The sequence below is a fragment of the Schistocerca serialis genome, chromosome 2 (assembly GCF_023864345.2).
Source record: "Schistocerca serialis cubense isolate TAMUIC-IGC-003099 chromosome 2, iqSchSeri2.2, whole genome shotgun sequence".
Lineage (NCBI taxonomy): Eukaryota > Metazoa > Arthropoda > Insecta > Orthoptera > Acrididae > Schistocerca > Schistocerca serialis.
This window is the reverse complement of record NC_064639.1, coordinates 564,317,199-564,335,525: the sequence shown is the minus strand read 5'-3', so window position 1 is coordinate 564,335,525 and position 18,327 is coordinate 564,317,199. Positions and strand designations below refer to the sequence as shown.

The following is an 18,327-nucleotide window of genomic DNA, read 5'->3' as shown; positions in this document are numbered from 1 at the left end:
AGGTTCTGGCCAACTACAGCAGGAAAATCTAGGTCCAGAGTACCAGGTCACAAACTTTTTCAAGCCCAGTGCAGATCTGGGTCAGGTAACAGATGATGTAGGTTCTTTATGCAAGGATTTCACAAAGGAGGATGCCATGGTTACTGTGGGTGGTCTGGGAAATAGCACTGACAGAGACTCTGAATATTCCATAGAGAGTGACCTGGTGAAGATAGCATCAGCAACGAAGCATACAAGTGAGGGATTTGTGACTGTGTTGAGACCCCATGATCGGCCTCATTTGAACTCTTCCATCGGGAGCGTGAACTTGGAGTTGGAGTGGCTGCTTAGGACGGATATAGGGTCCCACATTGGTTTGAATCCTGTGGATGCTATCGATAGGAAGGCATAGCCTTCCCCTCAATAGGAAAGGGAAGGGAAAACTGTCTGGGTTGATTGCAGATAACTTAAGGGGGGGACACTGTCACAAGTGGTAAAATACCAGTGGTCACAGGTGTCAGAGGGATGCCTTTTTTAGGATAGGGAAGGGGGAAAGAAAACTAGTTTTAAGAGAGATTGGCAGACACACTCAGTTTGAGAAAACAGATGAACAGGAGTCAGATTTTAGCATACAGCCTCCATTTAAACAACGTTTAACAGAAAGTAATCAGAAACTTCCAGTTCATCTTTGCCAATGCAGCTGTAATACCATTATTATGCAGTATTGGTTATCTTTATTACATTAGAACATTCCGGGGCTCAGAAATAAAGTTGATGAACTACTCATCATTTGTATTGATGAAATGAATTCATCTACCAAATTGACATAATCTGCCTCTCTGAACATCAAGTGACCACTGGTATAGAGGTGTTAGACATTTCGGGATTTAAGCTAGCTTCCTACTTCTGCAGAGTAGATATGGATGGAGGAGGAGTTGCCACATTTATTAAAAACTGCCATAAATTCAAGAACATTGACATTAATAAATTCTGTTTAGAGCAGCATCTAGAAGCAAGTGCAACAGAAGTAGAGTTCCATAACAGATCCTATATAATAGTAACTATTTACCGAGCACCTGCAGGAAATTATAATCTATTCATAAATCATCAAGAAGCTCTTTTGGGCAATTTAACAGGAAGAAACAAAGAAATTTTGATTGCAGGTGACTTTAATACACATTTTCTAATGCAATCTTCCAGTAAACATTTACTGCAGTTAGTAATGTTGTCCTTCAATCTAACTCACACTGTAAACTTTCCAACTAGGATCACTAAATCCTCAAGGACAGCCATTGATAACATTTTTATAGACAAATCAAAGGAACAAAATCATATCATACGACCTGTAATAAATGGACTATCAGATCAAGACAGATCATGACATGCAGCTCCTTGTTTTAGATGTAAATTCTAAGCAGATTATCAAGACTGCTAAATCTGAGTACAGGAGGGTAGTCAATCAACCAAAAATTGTGTGTTTTAGAAAACTGCCTGGAAAGATGTTTATAGTGCTCATGACATGAATGAAAAATGTAACACATTCATGAACAATGTCAGTACCATGTTTGAAAACTGTTTTTCTCTAAAAGTTACTCAAATTAAACAGAAGTCTATAATAAAACCATGGGTTACACAAGGAATAAGGATTTCGTGTACGACAAAAAGGAAAATGTATCTGTCGACCAAGAATAGCTCCAATGCTGATGATTTAGCTAAATACAAGGAATACTGTAAAATATTAAAAAAAGTTTGAACAGTCCACGGGTGTACTGCCGGTCCATAGTGCCCAATGGGCACCATATTTCGGCGATTAGACATGTCGCCATTGTGAGGTGCACTGACAAACTGAGCTCCTGAGGGCAGGCGGTTGTCCTAAATCCCCCACCCCCGAGGTGTTCTCTCCATGCCCGCGCTTCGGCGGTTGCTGAGAGGCTGGCGCCGGCATCTGTGGTGGCGTCGGTGTAACTGCTTCGTCCGCCCTGGTCGCTCATTCTTTTTCTTTGCTGAGCCTCTTTTTAATTAGACTCAGTGCTGGTTCCCATGCCTTGCTGAGGTTATAACTGCAATCTCTGTTGATGAGTTCGTCCCTGGTACGAATTTCGATAGCCTCTCTAACAACGCTGTCCCAGTATTTAGATGTCTGTGACAAGACCCTGATATGTTGGTAGTCCATTTCATGATTTTCGGACAAACAGTGCTCTGCAACTGCTGACTTGTTGGGGTACGTAAGTCGAGTGTGCCTCTGATGTTCTCGGCAACGATCTTTGACTTGCAATGGGGAGACCACATTCGCCTGGAGCCCACGTTCGCCTGTGGTCGCGAATTTCTATATGGAGTATTTTGAGGAGGAAGCTTTGGCGTCATCCAAATGAAAACCTACTTGTTTTCTATGTTATGTTGATGACACGTTCGTGATATGTCCCCATGGAAGGGACAAGCTCCTAGACTTCCTTACACACCTGAACTCCATACATCCAAACATCAAATTCACTATGTAGACCGAAGCATAAGGAAGTTTACCATTCCTGGACGTCATAGTCAAAAGAAGAGCGGAAGGCACCCTGGGCCATGGGGTACAGGGGAAGAAAATGCACACCGACCTGTATTTGCTTGCAAATAGCTGCCACCACACTTCGCAGAGGAATGGGGTACTAAAAACACTGGTGCACAGGGCGTGCACCATCTCGGACGCAGAGAGTCTGCCCCATGAGCTGGAACACCTCAAAACTGTATTTCGGAAAAACGTGTACTCGGAAGGGCAGATCAGATGTGCTCTAGGCCCCACTTCTATAGTACAGTGTATGGAGAAGGACGAAGTCTCGGAGGAAGAGATAGCCACCGCCTATATGCCGTATACTGGCACACTATTGGGGAAAATAGGACGAATATTAAGGAAACACCGAGTAGGGACTGTCTTTTGCCCACCCAATAAAACATGAGCATTACTGGGAAGTGTCAAAGACGATCTCAGTTCGCGGAAGGCCGGCATACACCAGATTCCCTGTGAGTGTGGGAAGACTTACCTTGGACAGACAGTGCGCACCACCGAAGATCGTTGCCGAGAACATCAGAGGCACACTCGACTTATCTACCCCAACAAGTCGGCCAGTCACAGAGCGCTGTTTGTCCGAAAATCACGAAATGGACTACCAACATACCAGGGTCTTGTCACAGACATCTAAATACTGGGACAGCTTCGTTAGAGAGGCTATCAAAATTCGTACCAGTGACGAACTCATCTACAGAGATTGCGGCTATAACCCCAGCAAGGCATGGGAACCAGCACTGAGTCTAATTAAAAAGAGGCTCAGCAAAGAAAATGAACGAGTGACCACGGCGGACGAGGCAGTTACACCGACGCCACCAAAGATGCCGACGCCAGCCTCTCAGCGGCCGCCAAAGTGCGGCCATGGGTGCGGAGAGAACGCCTTGGGGGGGAAGGGGATTCAGGACTGCTGCCCGCCCTCAGGAGCTCAGCTCGTCAGCGCACCTGATGATGGCGAAACGTCTGATCGACGAAATACTGTGCCCGTTGGACACTATGGACCGGCAGTACACCCGTGGACTGTTCGAGCAAGAAATACGCTGGGAGAAGTTGAAGAATCACATTAAAAAAAGTAATTCAGACATCTTAACAAATGCACTATGAGAAGAAGATAGCAATGTCAGGGAACAAAATAAAAATAATATGAGATATAGTGAAAGAGGAGACTGGTAGAACCAGAAAGGAACAGGAGCAAATAGCATTAAGGGCAGATGACACATTAGTAACGGATGGGCATAGTGTGGCAAATCTATTTAACAAGTACTTTATATCCATTACTGATAGAATGGGATTGTCAGGATCAGTAAAGAATGCCCTTGAATATCTGAAACTAGCCTTTAAAAATAGCTTCAGGTACATGAATATGTCACTCACTTCACCAAAAGAAAAAACTTCCATAATAAAATCTTTAAAAACAAAGCGTTGTAGTGGTTACGATGAAATATCAACAAAGTTAATTAAGGCATGTTCTTGTGAGTTTAGTACAATTCTAATTTACTTATGTAACCAGTCAATTATAACTGGGACATTTCATGACTGGCTAAAATATGCAGATGTTAAGCCTCTATTCTAGAAAGGGGATAAAGAGATACCATCAAACTACAGACCGATTTCACTTTTGCCAACATTCTCAAAAATTTTAGAAAAAGTAATGTACAGGCAGCTTCTCAACCACCTGACCACAAATAACATATTATCAAGAACACAATTTGGATATCTGAAGGGTTCCGATATCGAGAAGGCTATTTACACCTATAGTGAAAATGTACTTAATTCATTAAATAACAAATTACAAGCAGCAGGTATTTTCTGTTATTTGTCAAAGGCATTTGATTGTGTGAACCACAACATACTTTTATATAAATTAGAATTCTATTGTGTCACGGGCAGTGCTGCAAAATGGTTCAAGTCATACCTCGCTAACAGGAAACAAAGGGTGTCAGCGCAAGGGACTAGTAAATTAAGTCATCAGTCATCAACAGAATGGGAAGAAATTACATGTGGTGTCCCACAAGGATCCATCTTAGGGCCATTGCTTTTTCTCGTGTACATTAATGATCTCTCATTAGTTACACTGACAGAAGCAGAGTTCATTTTGTTTGCAGATGACACAAGTATTGCAATAAATAGTATGTAGGTTAGGGGGTTAGGTTAGTGGTGTTTATCGTCCCGTCGACAACGAGGTCATTAGAGACGGAGCGCAAGCTCGGGTTAGGGAAGGATGGGGAAGGAAATCGGCTGTGCCCTTTCAAAGGAACCATCCCGGCATTTGCCTGAAACAATTTAGGGAAATCACGGAAAACCTAAATCAGGATGGCCGGAGACGGGATTGAACCGTCGTCCTCCCGAATGTAAATAGTATGTAGAGTGTAGTTCTAGAAAGATCTGCTAATGATATTTTCATGGATATTAATAAATGGTTTAAAGCCAACTCACTGACATTAAACTTTGAAAAAATTCACTATATGCATTTCAGAACCTGTAAGAGGTTTCCACCCAGCATATGCATAAAAGTATGAAGAAGAGCAGATAGAAGAGGTTGACAGTCTTAAATTCATGGGATTACAAGTTGATAATAAATTCAGTTGAGAGGAGCACACCACAGAACTGCAGAAATGCCTTAATAAATCTGTATTTGCAATTCGAGTGTTAGCTGACATAGGTGACATAAAAATGAAAAAAGCTTGCATACTTTGCCTACTTTCATTCCATAATGTCAGATGGTATAATATTTTGGGGTAACTCTTCAAGTCAAACAAAAGTTTTCAGAGTCCAAAAGCGTGTAATACATATTATTTGTGGATTAAATTCACGGACGTCCTGTAGAAACCTCTTCAAAGAACTGGGTATAGTAACTACTGCCTCTCAGTATATTTACTCCTTAATGAAATTTGTCCTAAATAATGTATCTCTTTTTCCAACAAACAGATCAGTTCATACATACAATAACAGCAACAAAAATGATCTGCACAAGGACTTAATAGCACATACTTAAGTTCAAAAAGGGGTCCACTACTCAGGAACACTATCTTCAATAATTTGCCAGCAAACATAAAAAATGTAGTTACAAATAAAGATCAGATTAAAAGGAGCCTGAGAGACTTACTAGTGGCCAACTACTTCTACTCCATTGACGATTTTTTTAATAGAATCAAATGATGTATAGTATATAATCATACTATTAGTATTGTTATTTCAGCTTAAAAAATAAATAAATAAAATTGACATGTTCCACATCCACGAGGATCTCCTCAGCACGAAAAACTAATCTAATCTACTCTAATCTGTTCTTTTAGCATGGCATTCACAGCCTGCCAGAGAGATGGGAGAAATGTATAAATAGCAGTGGAGATTATTTTGAATAAAATATTGTTTATCAGCCTCAAACAATGGACATGTAATTATTGCAACCAAATTCCGGATTCATACTTCTACATTTGGTAATCTCCACCGTGTTATATGGCCTTCCTCCAGAGTGAAACAAGGGGTGTATGTCCTGTCAGTACCAATTCTTGTCCTGGTGGCAGAACCAGTGTTTCACTGTGTTAATCACTACTCATCGTCCTCAAAATGTCTTCCACGAATGGCATCTCTTGATGTTCCAAACAAATGGAAGTGCGAGGGGGCTAGGTCAGCTGTGTCAGGTGTGACAGCCATGGATGGTCTCCCCAACCACTGCAAATTGTGGAGATCCACTGAACTGCCTTCTGATGACCTCCCCCTAGGTGCCCAGGGACTAACTGTACTTCTGTTGGCAGCAGATGCTCCATAGACTTTGCACAAGCGTTTATGAATATTTCCAACAGTTTCTTTCTCTGCAGTGAGAAATCCAATGATGGCACATTGCTTGTAATGTACATCACCTACAGATGCCCTTTTGAAATTTTCCTGCAGCTATGCTGTCAGAAGTAATGGACACTTGGCGCATTCACTCAGGAGACTTCAAATAATACAAACACAGCGTTTCGCATTCGTAGCATTGTTTTCGACTGAGAAAAAAATGCAGTACATTACTTTCTGGGCAATCCTCATAATTCCCAAGATTGTAGGCTTTCTAACAAAATAAAAATATTAATGGGTTTTCTGTGACTGGATGCACAACTAAATCTGCCTTGGCTGAACATTCTTCTTTGGATTGTATTACTGTACAAAAAAAAAAAAAAAAAAAAAAAAAAAAAAAAAAAAAAAAAAAAAGTCCAGCTATTTCCAATGCAGCACTGTCATATCTTTCAAGATACTGACAAAGGTTGTACCTTTCTAGGAAAAAAAAAATTTAACAACTGTGCTCAACTTCTGCAAATATAGAAAAACAGTTGAAATCATTATGGCCAAATAATGATTTCTTAAATGTGCAAAATACTTTCAGACAGAGCTGTTACCATGCCATTTTTTGCTTCAGATGAACGATTCTTAACAAAAAGCATGGGTCTTGAATACATGGAATGTTCTTTTATATGTTGAAGTATATCATATCACTGCTCAGAGGATCATTTAAAACACATTGTGTAGACTGATAAACTTTAGTGCACGTTCTCATGTTTTGCTAAAATAATAAAAGTGCATAGCTAATAGTTATAATTGAAATATTTACATTACTAACATTAACATTATTTAGGGGTATCAAATAACAGGGTGTATACATGGACAAGGAAAAAAAAAATCCCAGATTTTCCGGTTGAAAATACACTTTCTCCTGGTTGAAAATAAACTTTTTCCGTGTTAAGTGACAGTATACTTTTCCTCGGCACTGTAAAACTTATCAGTCCTTAGAACGTTTATGGTTTTCTACACAGACGAATTTGGCGGTAACTTAGAAAACAAAACCGGGGGAGGAGGGGGGGGGGGGGGGGGGGGACGACACTGTTTGGAAAGATCTTTGATGTGCAGCAACACGTACGCTGCGTTTTTTTCATGTTACGGAGGTATAAATTCTAATTCCACCAAACACTGCATGTTACCTTCCGAAGCAATGAAATCGAGATTGTGAAGCGCTTTTATAAGCCAGTCATAGCTCATGTCACGTGATCTCGCCAGCTGATGACAGCATAGGACACGTGATGTAGTCAAGGAATAACAAGATCACTCTTAAGTAGCGTGAACACACAATTAAGAAAAGTTAATGGTGGAAATTAATAGACATAGTGTTGCTACAAGGAAAACAAAGCTTTCACAAATAATATTCGTCTCGAAAATTGATAAGCTGCAAGAGAAGCTAAGCTTCCACATGTAATGCTGATCTTTTTGTGCGTGTTACACTTTAAGAAACATCACACAAATGTGGCAGTAAAATTTTTAATAACAACGTAAATGTCTGATCTTCTGGGCTCGAAATTCTTCTAGATGGTCGTCCTCAAACAGTTGATTTTTGAATGAGAGTCAAACGCTCTGTGATCTAAGAAATTCATCATACATTCTCGCACATAGTTCATCTTGCGTAAAAGGAAATTTACTTTCAAAGTAACACTTTTCAAACCATCATTCGCAATATTTTCCCGTGACCTGCTAGAAATTGGTTCGTTTCAGCAGTTGCCAGAGAGCGCCAGATAACAGGCGTCACTGTGCCTGCGCAGCTACGATGACGCAGGAGGCCCGCATGTTCGACGTGTAAAACATTAAAAGATCTTACATTATGTCATAAAAGAAACAAGACATCAAAGGATACTTCAAGAGCATCGGGAATTTTGTGAACCATACTAAAATGCATAATTCGGCTTAAAGTGCACAATCGTATGTCCAGATTCGGATGTAAATTTTCTGGAGTACCAGTACTCTTATTATCTCATGTTAGGTTCATTATTATGGCATAATCCCATACGACATGTGGTTCCTGAAGAGGGGCAGCAGCCTTTTCAGTAGTTGCAGGGGCAACAGTCTGGATGATTGACTGATCTGGCCTTGTAACATTAACCAAAACGGCCTTGCTGTGCTGGTACTGCGAACGGCTGAAAGCAAGGGGAAACTACAGCCGTAATTTTTCCCAAGGACATGCAGCTTCACTGTATGATTAAATGATGATGGCGTCCTCTTGGGTAAAATATTCCGGAGGAAAAATAGTCCCCCATTCGGATCTCCGGGCGGGGACTATTCAGGAGGATGTCGTTATCAGGAGAAAGAAAACTGGCGTTCTACCGATCGGAGCGTGGAATGTCAGATCCCTTAATCGGGCAGGTAGGTTAGAAAATTTAAAAAGGGAAATGGATAGGTTAAAGTTAGATATAGTGGGAATTAGCGAAGTTCGGTGGCAGGAGGAACAAGACTTTTGGTCAGGTGATTACAGGGTTATAAATACAAAATCAAATAGGGGTAATGCAGGAGTAGGTTTAATAATGAATAAAAAAATAGGAGTGCGGGTTAGCTACTACAAACAGCATAGTGAACGCATTGTTGTGGCCAAGATAGACACAAAGCCCATGCCTACTACAGTAGTACAAGTTTATATGCCAACTAGCTCTGCAGATGATGAAGAAATTGATGACATCTAAGACGAGATAAAAGAAATTATCCAGGTAGTGAAGGGAGACGAAAATTTAATAGTCATGGGTGACTGGAATTCGAGTGTAGGAAAAGGGAGAGAAGTAAACATAGTAGGTGAATATGGATTGGGGGGAAGAAATGAAAGAGGAAGCCACCTTGTAGAATTTTGCACAGAGCATAACCTAATCATAGCTAACACTTGGTTCAAGAATCATAAAAGAAGGTTGTATACCTGGAAGAATCCTGGAGATACTAAAAGGTATCAGATAGATTATATAATGGTAAGACAGAGATTTAGGAACCAGGTTTTAAATTGTAAGACATTTCCAGGGGCAGATGTGGATTCTGACCACAATCTATTGGTTATGATCTGCAGATTGAAACTGAAGAAACTGCAAAAAGGTGGGAATTTAAGGATATGGGACCTGGATAAACTGAAAGAACGAGAGGTTGTAGAGTGTTTCAGGGAGAGCATAAGGGAACAATTGACAGGAATGGGGGAAAGAAATACAGTAGAAGAAGAATGGGTAGCTCTGAGGGATGAAGTAGTGAAGGCAGCAGAGGATCAAGTAGGTAAAAAGACGAGGGCTAATAGAAATCCTTGGGTAACAGAAGAAATATTGAATTTAATTGATGAAAGGAGAAAATATAAAAATGCAGTAAATGAAGCACGCAAAAAGGAATACAAACGTCTCAAAAATGAGATGGACAGGAAGTGCAAAATGGCTAAGCAGGCATGGCTAGAGGACAAATGTAAGGATGTAGAGGCTTGTCTCACTAGGGGTAAGATAAATACTGCCTACAGGAAAATTAAAGAGGCCTTTGGAGAGAAGAGAACCACTTGTATGAATATCAAGAGCTCAGATGGCAACCCAGTTCTAAGCAAAGAAGGGAAGGCAGAAAGGTGGAAGGAGTATATAGAGGGTTTATACAAGGGCGATGTACTTGAGGACAATATTATGGAAATGGAAGAGGATGTAGATGAAGACGAAATGGCAGATAAGATACTGCGTGAAGAATTTGACAGAGCACTGAAAGACCTGAGTCGAAACAACGCCCCGGGAGTAGACAACATTCCATTAGAACTACTGATGGCCTTGGGAGAGCCAGTCATGACAAAACTCTACCGTCTGGTGAGCAAGATGTATGAGACAGGCGAAATACCCTCAGACTTCAAGAAGAATATAATAATTCCAATCCCAAAGAAAGCAGGTGTTGACAGGTGTGAAAATTACCGAACTATCAGTTTAATAAGTCACAGCTGCAAAATACTAACACAAATTCTTTACAGACGAATGGAACAACTGGTAGAAGCCGACCTCGGGGAAGATCAGTTTGGATTCCGTAGAAATGTTGGAACACGTGAGGCAATACTAACCTTACGACTTATCTTAGAAGAAACATTAAGAAAAGGCAAACCTACGTTTCTAGCATTTGTAGACTTAGAGAAAGCTTTTGACAATGTTAACTGGAATACTCTCTTTCAAATTCTGAAGGTGGCAGGGGTAAAATACAGGGAGCGAAAGGCTATTTACAATTTGTACAGAAACCAGATGGCACTTATAAGAGTCGAAGGGCATGAAAGGGAAGCAGTGGTTGGGAAAGGAGTGAGACAGGGTTGTAGCCTCTCCCCAATGTTATTCAATCTGTATATTGAGCAAGCAGTAAAGGAAACAAAAGAAAAATTCGAAGTAGGCATTAAAATTCATGGAGAAGAAGTAAAAACTTTGAGGTTGGCCGATGACATTGTAATTCTGTCAGAGACAGCAAAAGACTTGGAAGAGCAGTTGAACGGAATGGACAGTGTCTTGAAAGGAGGATATAAGATGAACATCAACAAAAGCAAAACGAGGATAATGGAATGTAGTCAAATTAAATGGGGAGATGCTGAGGGAATCAGATTAGGAAATGAGACACTTCAAGTAGTAAAGGAGTTTTGCTATTTAGGGAGTAAAATAACTGATGATGGTCGAAGTAGAGAGGATATAAAATGTAGACTGGCAATGGCAAGGAAATCGTTTCTGAAGAAGAGAAATTTGTTAACATCGAGTATAGATTTAAGTGTCAGGAAGTCGTTTCTGAAAGTATTTGTATGGGGTGTAGCCATGTATGGAAGTGAAACATGGACGATAACTAGTGTGGACAAGAAGAGAATAGAAGCTTTCGAAATGTGGTGCTACAGAAGAATGCTGAAGATCAGGTGGGTAGATCACGTAACTAATGAGGAGGTATTGAATAGGATTGGGAAGAAGAGAAGTTTGTGGCACAACTTGACTAGAAGAAGGGATCGGTTGGTAGGACATGTTTTGAGGCATCAAGGGATCACAAATTTAGCATTGGAGGGCAGCGTGGAGGGTAAAAATCGTAGAGGGAGACCAAGAGATCAATACACTAAGCAGATTCAGAAGGATGTAGGTTGCAGTAGGTACTGGGAGATGAAGAAGCTTGCACAAGATAGAGTAGCATGGAGAGCTGCATCAAACCAGTCTCAGGACTGAAGACCACAACAACAACAACAATCCCATACGAGCTAGAAGATGGAAATCGTGCACTTGAAACACAGCGAACAGTTGAAACTAGCCAACAGTGTGAAATTAAACACTTCGTTTCAAATAAATTGACTGCCTCAGCGGCAAAGATTAATAAAAGCCAAATCTCTTTAGCAAACAGACAAAAATAACTTAATTGTTCTGCAAGGCGATTAATGCTCGACTGTCAGAAACGTGGAAATAAAACCTGAAACTAACAACAAATTTTTAGCCTTCCGTAATTATGCGAACGTATTTTAACTCATTTGGTAGCTCCCGGCCACAGAAATCCTTTTTGGTTTCATTTCATGTGGGAGCAAGTAACCGAAGAGGAAACAGCAAAATCACTAAACGTAAACACAGGTCACATGGAAACTACCCACCTCCTCACTACAACTCAGACTGCTCTGTGCATCAGCCCCGGATCTACGATTTCCGAACCAGAGCAATTTAGATAGTGGCGCCAAGCCACCCATCTGTAGCCAGAAGCGGGAGAAGGTACTACTCACACGTGACTCAACTGCGCACGCTCAAGAGCCCGCCCGCAACTGCTAAAATGAATCTAATGTAAACAGCTGTCACGTCACGCTCATCGGAGGCAATTTGTTGTTAGGAAGCACTGCATATTCTTCCTAAAGCCTCTGACAAACTTTGGTTGGCACACGCTTGTATGAGCACAGTGTTTTGTTGTTGTTTATGGCGCATTTCCTTTGCGACTTAAGTCTTATTTTCGTTGTTTCTCTCTCTCTTTCATGTTTTGTTGCTACAGTATTATTCTGCAAAAGCGGGATACAGTAATATCTTTCATTAGAGTATTGGTTCATACCAGTCAAAATCCCAAAAAATTTAACTGGTAACTAAAACAATGAAAAATTCCCGGAGTTCAAAAAAATTCCCGGGTTTTTCCCGGTTTTCTCCCGGACGAAAAAATTCCCGGGTTTTTCCCGGATCTCCCGGGTCGTATACACCATGAATAAGCATATTCAAATAACAGTTAATCTAGGTGCTCAAATGTTTAAATTTAAAATGTACACATGCAGTAGTGAAGATTCTTGGAGATCTCAAGGAAAAGTTTAATAGTGTCTCTGTTTTTAATACACGGTATTTCTATTAACTTAATATTGTTTTCATTAAAGCATAATACATTTTTCTTAAAGTAATCGATTCACTTAGACCATCAGTGCATCAAATCTTTTCCTTCATAGGCCAAAAGGAGGACACTTTGGTCCATGTGGGTGGAGAAAAAGCAGTCTTCTTTTTCTTCAAATACATTCTTGATGAAGGCAAAGTATCATATGTCATCATATATAGCCGCTACACAAGAGTTTCGGTCAGGAGGGATAAGTGTCCATTGTGGGGCATCTTCACTGAATGAAAAAAATCATGACAGGCTTTACAGAACAAATTACTCTCCAAATTTCTGATGAATCACAGGAAAGTAGTTAGTAACTGTGCAAATTCCTGATATCAGTTATTGCTTGGGTTGTCAAAAATTTCTTCTCAAGGTTCTTGCATAGGAAATCTACATTGCTTTTTTCTCTAGGGAAAAAAAGTATGTCAATATTAGCCTTGAAGAAATTGTAAACAACTGATGCAGTTCTCATTTGTACATCATCCTCTAGTTGAAAACTAGCTTTTCTCAATACATGTTTTACAGTTTCTCCCTACCTATCACACACAGAATTACCATGGCTAGTAGCAAGAAAGTATGTTCAGTGTCAAGAGAAAAATCGTTTTTGTGTTTATAGAAGTTTTTAAAAACTTTTCCTTTTTTTATATTGCGCAGTGCATCAACCAGTGAATTGACTTGTGAGCAGTGTTCAGCCAAACACTTAATCATTTATTTCTGAGCAGAATTTACAAATCCTACATCACATTCCACATAATCAATTATAAAGCTGTTGTTTACTATTACTCTTTTACTTTCCTCATTTATCACATAAACACAAACAGGATGGAATCTACAGCTGCATCTTGTCTTTCTGAATTACAAAACTGTAGTTTCCAGCACAGCCCATTAACAGAATTGCTTTTTCATGGGTTATAATATTTTCTTTTAATTCTTTCAACGGTCTTAACTTTACAGTTCAGTATAAATGAGTGTGGTTTAAGTGTTTGTAATGTTGTCACCAACAAGCCACTGTATTCATCAACAGCTGCACACTGCTTTGCCAAATCTGTCTGATGGTTTACATTAATCCACCCAATTTCACCATCAGCATCTTTGTAAGCTAATTTTTCCTTAAAAATTCTGACAATTTATCATCACTAGGACAATCATCACAGTGATTACGAATGCACCATAGTTTTTCAAGCCAGAAATGTTTCTTCTAAGTGTTCCACATCCAAAAGCAGTTTTACATTTTGGTGGACACCACAGATACACACCAAATGAGAAATGAGCATTTGTAGCACCAGTTAAAATATAGCACTTTGGTGTTAGTGAAAAAATTTCGAAAAACCAATGTTAATTTTCAGGTTCTAGAAGCTACAATAAAGTTTGCTTTAGTAGCATTGAATGAATCTTTTTTTGCATGTAAAAGTTATTCTGAATGCTAACTTAGTATTCTGCTTCTTGTAACATTTGAATATGCTTGCCATCTTGGTAAAAATTAATGACAAGCTTAAAAACTTCATCACCAATCATTTTACCTCTCTCTGGTTTAGGAATTGACAAAATACCCATTTCTGTTCTCCGTTTCCTTGCCTGTCAAACTATATACTCACTAACACTGAATTGACATTTTTTCTTTTGAGCAAGAGGGAGGAACTAAAAGTTGAAGTCAGTTAAAACTTTTTTTTTTTACATCACCTTACACCAGCATTTTTTTTTAATTTTATTAACAAAGTCACTGCATTAAAATCTTGGTATTTTTTTAACAATTTCATCATCGATTTTATCTTCAACATGGCCAGAACACTTTCTTCCAAAACATGTTTCAATTTTTCTAGCTTCCATATGCCATACGAGGCCTTGCAGTGATTTGGAATGTGATGAAATTTTAAAGGAGAGCACCCCAAATCAACTACAGTTGTATTTACATCTTTGACTCTTTGGCTTTTTAGTACTGACTCATGTTGTCATGTTTGTATCACCTTCATCACTTTCATTTCTGTCACTGATTTAACTTTTTTGTTTACAAATCTTACATGCTGCACACAGTTTTTTGCTCAATTTTACAGATTTTCCTAGTGCACAGTGGTTTAGACAAATCCCAGCTACTGACCTCAACGATTTTTAACTGTCTGTCTGTACACTTTGAAGGAAAATAAAGTAACAGTATCTGCGATATCCAAATACAGTAGTTTTTTCTTGATCTTCTGGAGAGTTTATGATGGACCATAGCATTATTAAATTTTGTTGGTCTTCGCTTAGCTCTGAAAATTTCTGAAGAGATTTTACTGAGGAGCAGGTTGTCAAATGATTATATTTTCAGTACTTTTCTGACACTACATGAATTCATACATTCTGTGGTAATTAACTGAGTAGTACTTCATTTAAAAATATATTTCATTACAAACAGAATGGTAAATGGTTGCTCCACAAACAAATATGACTTGTCTCACAGAAAGACAAGGAGCAACTGAAGTCATATGGACTGAATGTTGCCAGTAGTTTTGAACATCGTGTGTCAGTGACTGCTGCATAGTTTTCATGTCTGTAGAGGTTCCAAGTAAGCTACAGTAGGCATTCAGATTGATTACTTTCATTTTTCATTGTGAGCAGGTGGTTAGCTGTACAGATAAATAAGATATAATCTAGTCTCTCAAAAATTACTAAATTAATAAAATGAAATAAATTTTTAACACTTTTTTTGATTTGCCTCAAATATTTGATATTCAAATATGATAATTTGATACCCTTGCATCTGAGGCAGTGGGTGGCAGTCCACTTGGAATGATCCTTTCTTCACTGCAGCAAAATTATTTTCATTTCTAATTTGCGTGTCCATAAAAAGCCCATTAAGGCCAAAGACTGCAGTCGTATGTGTGTGTGTTATTGTTGACGAAGACCTTAATAACCAAAAGCTTTATTTGTGGCAGTCTTTTTGCTGTGCCTATCTGCGACTCGGCATCTCTGCTATATGGTGAGTAAAAACTTTCCTTTTCGTGGGATTGTTACATTTGATCCTGGACTTTTCATTGTTTCATTAATATTGTTATTTTATTACAGTCTGCAATCTTGTGTATTATTTAAGACCGAAACTAGTTTCCATGCAGGCTGGAGAAATGTGATGTAAACATTTTTCAACATCCTCGCAATTACTCCAGAAATTTGAAAGTGAGATACATAAATATTTTTTGAAATTTTCTTTGTTACTTTACTGCTTAAATAATTGCATTTCTGTTAACTATATGCCTCTCTGGACAAGGAGCCACTCTGGATAAGAAAGGGGGGGGGGGGGCCTTCATAAAGAGCCGAGTTATGAGTATATCTGTGCATAAATACCAATTTGCATGCATATTTTTTCACAGCCAAATTATCAAAACATCACTACACTGAAAATTTAGAATAAAGGGAAGTTTTAGCCAGCGATCAAAACAAATTACAGATGTCCTAATTTTACAAGTCTAAGAAAATGTGCAAAGTTCCTTAAAAACATGAGATGGAGGGTTTCGAGTAACATAATTGTTGGGTGATTTGAAATGGAATGACCATGGAATGAAGAAGTTAGTAACTTATCATATAGCTGAGAGTTGGGTGGTTGTGAGGTATGTAAACAGGATTGAATATCTCCCTCAGCCCCCCCCCCCCTCCCCAGGCCGGTGGACTGGAGCTCGGTATGTGTGTGTGTGTGTGTGTGTGTGTGTGTGTGTGTGTGTGTGTGAGGGAGAGTGAGGGGGGAGGGGGGAGGGAGAGAGAGAAAGAGAGAGAGAGAGAGAGAGAGAGAGAGAGAGAGAGAGAGAGAGAGAGAGAGAGAGAGAGGGAGAGGGAGAGGGAGGGAGGGGGGAGGGGGGAGGGGGAGAGGGGGGGAGAGAGAGAGAGAGAGAGAGAGAGAGGGGGGGGGGAGGGGGGAGGGGGAGAGGGGGGGGAGAGAGAGAGGGGGGGAGGGGGGAGAGGGGGGAGAGAGAGAGAGAGAGAGAGAGAGAGAGAGAGAGAGAGAGAGAGAGAGGGTCTTCATAATGATTGGCCTCTGGCTGGGAGCTCGTATTCTGGCTACATCACATGATGAGTGTCGGAAAATTATGCTTTTTTATTTAGGGTGTCAATTTAATATTTTGGTTGAAAAGTGCTGACATGCTGATACATGCAAAAATATTTAAGAGAAAGAGGTCTTGTTCAAGAAAGTTTTGAAAAGTTTCAACTTTGAAGAGTTACAGAAGCCAGACTGTAAATGAACAATTTTCTTAGCAAAGTATAATGACATAGCCATTCTTCATCTCATGACAACTTTTCATTGTATTCTGATACGTCATTTCATCACAATAATTTCAAATGTATGATGACGTGATGCAGCTTAAGACCATACTGTTGCTGTGGTGAAGAAAACACAGTGACCAGCTTTTCATTGATTACAAGAAATATCATTACTAATGAATAGTCCCCATTTTTGTCAGTTAAAGAGTGTGTAAAGCAGTTCCATTAGCAGCTGCTTTCTAAGTGAGAATCTAGTAGGCACACTTGCCAGACCAAAGTGCTGCCATTTTTTTTAATGTGTGATTATTGTCTATCTCACCTGCAAAGATAGGGAACTCTGTTTTCACATTTCCATACAGCATAGTTGTGATCAGTGGTTGTCATGAGCATAGGGCAAGAATGTGGCTTTTCTGAAGCACTAAACTGGGAACTGCTTGTACACACACACTGCTGAAGCAACTCTTAATAAATGAATGATGAAACACATCAGCCATTAGTGAAAGTTAACAAAAACTTGAAAACTCTTTCTATGATGTGTAGAAGTGAGCTGGAGTAAATTTTCTAGGACAGAATGATGAGTTAATGCACTGATGAAGTGCTACCTGACTTATTATTACTAATATAGAGCCAAACCTTAAAAAAAAATCAGATCTATTGAGTAGCTTATCAAAAATGTTCATGAACTAGTCTTCATAATGTTAAGCGTTGTTGTCAAAATGGTAATCTGCACCATATTTTAGCCCAATACAACATAAGCCAGCATTTTGCATGAACCAGTACCCATTTCTAATTAGGCATCTCCACAATTTCTCTGATGATTTTTGTGCATTTCTGTACTTATCTTACAGCTGTGGCTTTACATTACTGTATTACTTTGTGTGTAATAGCTTTTTAACAACAAAATACAAATTTCATGATTTTGAACAGTAATATAGAAAGTGGCATTCCTCCAACATGACACTAACCCAAAGGCAGCCAAAAACATTGACGAGGAAGAACAGTCCACACAGGAAAGTGACTTCCTTTAAATAAACTACATCATCTCTTGAACCACCAATTAAAAAGAAAAGACTACTGAAAAATTTGTCAAGTTCAATGCATTGCTCACTCTCAAGAATTTTCAACACTGGTGTACAGTTTCCATGTTATCAGCTCTCTAAAAACAATCGCCCCCCCCCAGTAAAGGAACTATGAATTATCTTGATGATAAAAGAACAACAGAATAGTAACATACCAGTCAATTACTTACCATTACTTATATCTGGTATGTGGAATTTTGAAATATCCCATGCTTGAATCCTATGATTGGGGGACATTGGAGCATCTGTTATTATCACAGTATCAGGCCCTAAAAATATATAAAAGTCATTGACTTGGCTACAATACCTGAAGAGAGATTTAATTAACTTATAACACAATGAAATTTTTAAGAGACACAAATA

General features: G+C 39.3%; 1 protein-coding gene across 1 annotated transcript in view; it reads right to left on the bottom strand.

Moving 5' to 3' along the window:
• The window catches only part of LOC126457564 (uncharacterized), a 332,561-nt gene that overhangs the window by 28,792 nt on the left and 285,442 nt on the right, over nucleotides 1-18,327 (bottom strand). Inside the window, exon 23 of the mRNA XM_050093978.1 lies at nucleotides 18,135-18,233. Within this exon, the coding sequence (XP_049949935.1) occupies nucleotides 18,135-18,233 (99 nt within the window). The remainder of the gene's footprint in view (nucleotides 1-18,134; nucleotides 18,234-18,327) is intronic.